The sequence below is a fragment of the Cyprinus carpio genome, chromosome B2 (assembly GCF_018340385.1).
Source record: "Cyprinus carpio isolate SPL01 chromosome B2, ASM1834038v1, whole genome shotgun sequence".
NCBI classification, from domain to species: domain Eukaryota; kingdom Metazoa; phylum Chordata; class Actinopteri; order Cypriniformes; family Cyprinidae; genus Cyprinus; species Cyprinus carpio.
Window position 1 is genome coordinate 6493178 of NC_056598.1, and position 6000 is coordinate 6499177.

A 6000-nucleotide genomic window follows, 5' to 3' on the forward strand; every position below is an offset into this window, starting at 1 on the left:
TCCAAATAGAAAGGAAAAATTTTAATCACATCATATGACCCCTTTAATATGAAGCTTGTCACATGTTTAGAACAAATTGGAATATGCACTTTCTCCACTGTGTCCTCCACTACATTTTCAGATGTGCTCGCATCAAACTACTGTATATCGATAAACGGTATTGCCTCGTATCGAATCACTTGTGAAGAAAATATCAAAATATCATACAAACTCGATATACCGCCCAGCCCTAGTGTGTGTGCATTTCAAAAAACGAAGGTAATAAGCCTTTAGAACAAGGTGAGCATTTACCCCGCTAGTTCACACAGCTCCGATGTTCAATGGGTTAAATAAACTCAGTAAACTAAATAGCCTAGCAGACAAACGCGACTACAGTCAAATGCAGACCAGTATTGAAATGTACAGGAAATATGCAATCATAACTTAGTTTTTGCTGAGTTTAATTAATTTATTTAATTAATATTAAGTATAGGTCTAATATGCAATCATAACTTAGTTTTTGCTGAGTTTAATTAATTTATTTAATTAATATTAAGTATAGGTCTAATAATTGATGTTCACTTGGATTTTTCCAAAGCTTCACAAGGCTGCCCGTCATGATTGAAGCAGTGGGCAGAGCGGTCAGCACTGAGACTGGGACTATTAACCGCAATATGGATAACATCACGGAGAAGCTCACGGCTTTGCAAAGGCAAATGGATCGATTCGGAGACCAGAATGGACTAAGAGAGTACTCGTGTAAATTGGAATGCGGCTACTCGCCCCAAGACCAAACAATCCCAATCTTATCTGCTTTCGGCTCCCCTCAACCAGCACTGGCCTCAGCCAAGGCCGCTGTTGGAACAACAACTCCCCGGAAGAGCACTGCAGTGAGACACTCTTGCCTTCCTCCCCCCACTTCCACAGACACCTGCTGATTATGGACTCTGTCTGGGACCTGATCAAGGCTGTCTCCATGGCAACTTGCTGTGTATCGCTATGACAATCCTGCAGACTGAGGCACCTAGATTTGATGCCAGGAGTAGCGAAACTCCAGGCCTACACATACAAGAACTTTTACATACATACACACACACACACATACGCACATATAAAGATATGCATTCACCCCCACCACCCCCCCATCCCTCGCCTTCGCCGCTTTGTACCGCCAGTCTGTTAAGCAGGTCTGTGACCAGCGCCGAGAATGGCTGCAGGACCGGATGGCTGCTTGCCTGTGCTGGGTTACCTCCACCCCCCCACTCCCCTTGCCCTGTTGCAAGTCGTGTGTTTTTCATGCTGTGCTGATTATGTGCTTATGCTGCTGAGGTGTTTTTTCCTGTTCCCACACTGTACTCCCCACAGGAGCATAGTCTGGGGGATGTTTTTTTCTCCTCCCCTCCCTCATGTTATGCTGTATTTCTTCCTCAATCCCCTGTCTTCCTGTCCTGTCTACTCCCTTGTCATATTGTATGTATGGACAGGTTGATGGCTAATTTCGCTGGTACCTGTGACCAGTGACAATAAAGGGCTACTACTACAACTAACACTGTCATTTATAGTCGTATGGTAAAAATTTATATTTTTATTTGTGCACGTTCAAAATGACAACAAAATGTCATGCTTTTGAAAAATAAAGAAACGGCAAAATATGCTGATTTAGCGTGTCTGTTGAGCATCTTTTTGGCACACGCCACATACATGAACCAATACACAGCAAATACTTGACGTATCTACTTTTAGACGTCTACATTCAGATTATCTGATGTTAAATGTATCATATAAGTCACTTTGGAATAAATCACAGCACGTATCAAAAACCTGACTTTACTGTACAGTCTGGAAAATACGGTAGGCTATAGCAAACTCAAAGTGCCAGTTCTCTGGAAGAAAGTGCTGTCTAGACTCTTCCCCAGAACGGATTGTGTCTAGCTATATAAGATGAAATGTAGTTGCAGAAACCATACACCTGCAGCAGTGGAGGACTATTATTCGCGGAACTGCCGAAGAACTGATGAAGGCACGGTTTGTTCTTCGGCTGACCAATTAACAGGAAGGGGCATTTAATTCCTGCCCATCTGTAGAAATCGAATATTCAAGCCGTTTATTCATTTTTCTACCCCGGAACGAAAAACGAAAAATTAAGCTCTATTCTTGATTTTCGTTTCTTAGGAGGAAAAAAAAGGAGCTGTTTTCTCATTTTTCTACTTTCAATATTAAAAAAAAAATGAGTGAAAGAATGATACATGAATTCATCATGAGGGTAAGTAAATCATAAACTACCCAAAGTAAGAGAGTACCCAAAGGTGAAAAGGATCTTTATTTGTAAGTATACCTGTTTTGCTTCTTAGTTTATATGTCCGTATTCCCTCGCTGGAGATACGAAGATCTACAGTGATGGACTGGCCAAACACGTCTGGCTTATACGCATCACGACCCCTGTTCCTCAGAGTGATGGACACATCTGCAGAACTAAACATATCAGAAACAAAAGCAGTGTGAGAGACTATAAATAAACTGTGATTACACGCAGAGAAATCCAGATAGGTGTGTCGTACCTCTCTCCTTCCTTCACAAATCCTTTGAGTGAGGAGCCTCTGTTAGTGGTGAGAGCTTTACCGCCCAGGGCTACAATCAGAGCTGTCAGCACGGCACTTTTTCCACCTAACACACAAATAAAGTTGTTATTTTTGTTTTCTTTGCGCACAAAAAGTATTCTCGTAGCTTCCTAAAACTGCTTTTGAACCACTGATGCCACATGGACTGTTTTACTGATGTTTCGGGGTCTGGGAACATATCAGTTGCATTGCTATCTATGCAGGGTCAGAAATCTCTAGGATTTCATCAAAAATATCTTCATTTGTGTTACGAAGATAAACAAAGGTCTTATGGGTTTGGATTGGAACAACATGATGGTGAGAAATTAGTGACAGAATTTTCATTTTTGGGTGAACTATCCCTTTTATCCCACTATAACTAAATCTTTGATTATTAAGTTATGCCACACATTTATGTTAGCACTATACAAGGCTGAATGTTTTGCTGTTATATTGGACAAGACAAGTGACATTGTTTCACTCTCAAAAAAAAAAAAAACCGGGTGAAGAAACCGTCAAGGCTAAATGAAAGACTTAAAAAAAGAGTGAATAACATGTATGATTCTTTATTTTCAACATCAAATGGGTTCAATGAGTTCATTCAATGGAGGAATCATCAGACTGATTCAAACAAGTAGTCCTGATTTCGAATCTAGAACAGTTACTAAAACTTCACAATTCAGGTAAAACATTGCCATGACTCAGGTTTTTGAAATTTACACCGCACAGAAAAATCTATTTTCATACAACTAAAAAAAAATTAAATATGGAGGAGGACTTACTTCCATTGTTTCCTACGACAAAGTTGACGTTTGGACCAAATGCAAAAGGACCAAGCATCGAGTGACACATGAAGTTCTTTAGAGAGATACTCTCTATGATGCCCACTTCACCTGTGACCTGAAAACACACATACATACAGTAGATCGTGTATGGGGATGTCTCAATTAAAAGTCTATGTAGAATATGCATAAGGTATTACACAAAGTATTTTACAGCAAAAATTAGCAGTAAAGACAGTTGTACTGTGCTGTGAAAGTCTTACACTCTGTGATGTGCTCAAGCCCTCTCCTGAACTGAAGTAGCCCGTTTCATCCTCTTCAGAGGCCTCGGGTTGAGACAACCGGCTTCTCTTATCAGGCGTCTGCCCTGAATTACTGCTCTTTCTCTTCGACATCTCCTACAAACATCAAACATTTATCTTTCACAATAAACACACAGCCATTTATATCCTTTATTGTCATTACACTGCCACGTCACTTAATAGGAGGTTAAACAACAAGTGGGAATTTGTACATTTGTATGTATTCCTTGTCTTGTTGCAAATAAAGTCTCTAGTTTAAGCTTAAAAAAAAAAAAAATTAACACCAAATCTTATTAGATCAATCTAACCACTTAAAGTTGAAACAGATCTTTTATTTTGTATTAGATCTGAGTGTAACCTATGATCAGAAAAGTACAAATGCAGGGCAGAGACTAAGCTTGAGGCATCGGCTGTCAAAAAGTTTTTGAAACGTGGGCACTGCACCCAAATATGGAAGCAGATGAATGCGAGTTCATGCGGACGGGTTTAAGTGGACTAAATGACTGGAGAATTCCTGCATGTATCACCAGAGAACGGCCCAGTCATGACATTCTGATAAACAAAAATGAAACTGTTTACAGTAAGATCTATAATAAATAAACTCATGTCCTTCAAGAAAAAAAAAAATTAAAAAGGTAATTGCAACTTTCTCTCTATATATCCGACTTTTTTCTCACTTGCTGTTTCAGCCACAGAAGAAAAAGGAAATTGCGACTTTTTAACTGGGCAGTTCTGAGTTTATATCTTGCGGTTCTATGAAAAAAGATGAATTGCAAGAAAAGCATCTGAATTGTGATATAAAAAGTTGTGCTTTCCTTTTAGCTGTCACGATCAAGATTACAAATTTAACATTTGTTATAGCAAAGGTGGACTGAGTTTAGATTGTTTTTAAATTGCTGTTTTGTTTGTCATGTGGTTTGAGGATTATTATAAGAAAGTCTGACCAATAGCCAGAGCATGTAGGCTGGATCCATCTTCTAAGAAAACAGACAAATCAACAGTGGTTCTGATTATAACATGGCAAATTTATAGATAACAGTGTAAGCAGAAACCGTATATGTTTAATGCAGTTACTTGCATTGCACAGTAAGCCTAGAAAAAAAGAAATCTGAAAACGCATAACATAGACTGGCGTGTTTTGGTATTGTTCTGGTTTTGATTTGACATTGAGCTGTCCTTGTCTCACAGACCTGACAAAACTGATCACGATCACAGAAACCAAGACAAAACCACAAAAGGAAAGGTGACATAACTGATGCAATCACGGCCGTTCACACAGAAACGTCGTAAAGCGAACGATCAGATATTCAGTAACACAATTCAACATTAACAGTCAGTTTATCATAGGCTACTTACAGTTTGAGCGCAAAATGAAACGTAACGTTAAATCAAATGAAATCAAAACATGAAAACGAAACCACTTGAGACATCGCTTTAGAGGCCACTTCGGGAACTTTAATACAGCGAATTTACTGTGAGATACTGAGCAGGTAACGTCTCAACATTAACTTACTGAGGTTTCATAAACACTGAAGTCACGCTGAAATTCGCTTTCTGCTAAAATGTTAGCAGACAGACGACAGACTTTAAAAACTGATACAATTCGTTCCTTAAAACCACTGCAGACGTGTAAAACAGACAAGCGGAAGCTATATGTAAGTGATTATGGTGTATTTTCGTCAACTTTTATGTCAAAAGTCAAGTGTGTGAAACGGACGGAACAAACCAGTGAACCTCGCTGAAGATCCTCGCGCGCTTTGGCCCAAGACTGCTCACAGAGCGCGATGGCGTCAGGCAACTTCCGGCTTGTCTCCACCAATCAGATAACTGAAGAGGTAGGCGGTTCTACTTCTTCTTCTTCTTCTTATTTCTTTCCGGCAATGTAGACTCTACTGGGTGTATAACTGCCCTCCATAGGTCAAAGTTTGAACTAAATTCTTATATAATGTCTTGTATTATGCAAGAACTGAAGAACAACCTCAGAGATCAGTTTATGTTTATCACTGTGTCCAAACAAAGAAGTAACAGAAAACACTTTAACTCCAAATTTTGCCAATTTATCAAAAAGTGCCATTTTTCCTGCATTCTGCTTCCTACATTCCAAGAAAACATGCCCTACTGTATGTTTTCCCACAATATACAAAAAGTAGCTTAACCCAAAGTGAGGTAGGTGGTTGAAAAATACTTATTTATTATGTCTATAGGTTAAAAAAATTAATGTATTTTCAAAATGTATTTTCATAAACATCCTAATGCATTAATTAAATCACAAACTGTGAGTGTGTGTCATAAAGAAGTAATGGAAATTCAAAAAAGTGTGTGAACCATGTGAATAAACTA

General features: G+C 38.9%; 1 protein-coding gene across 3 annotated transcripts in view; it reads right to left on the reverse strand.

The window, feature by feature from the left end:
• LOC109111118 (structural maintenance of chromosomes protein 6-like) overlaps nt 1-5537 on the reverse strand; it is a 34438-nt gene extending 28901 nt beyond the window's left edge. The window contains exons 1-5 of one of the 3 annotated variants that reach the window (XM_042717882.1): nt 5387-5537; nt 3622-3756; nt 3359-3476; nt 2538-2643; nt 2315-2451 (exon numbers count right to left, since the gene is read on the reverse strand). In XM_042717882.1, coding sequence (XP_042573816.1) covers nt 2315-2451; nt 2538-2643; nt 3359-3476; nt 3622-3753 — 493 coding nt within the window. In that variant the 5' untranslated portion in view covers nt 3754-3756; nt 5387-5537. The other 2 variants (XM_042717884.1, XM_042717883.1) reach the window with 2 other exon arrangements.
• Between the last annotated feature and the right edge of the window lie 463 nt (nt 5538-6000).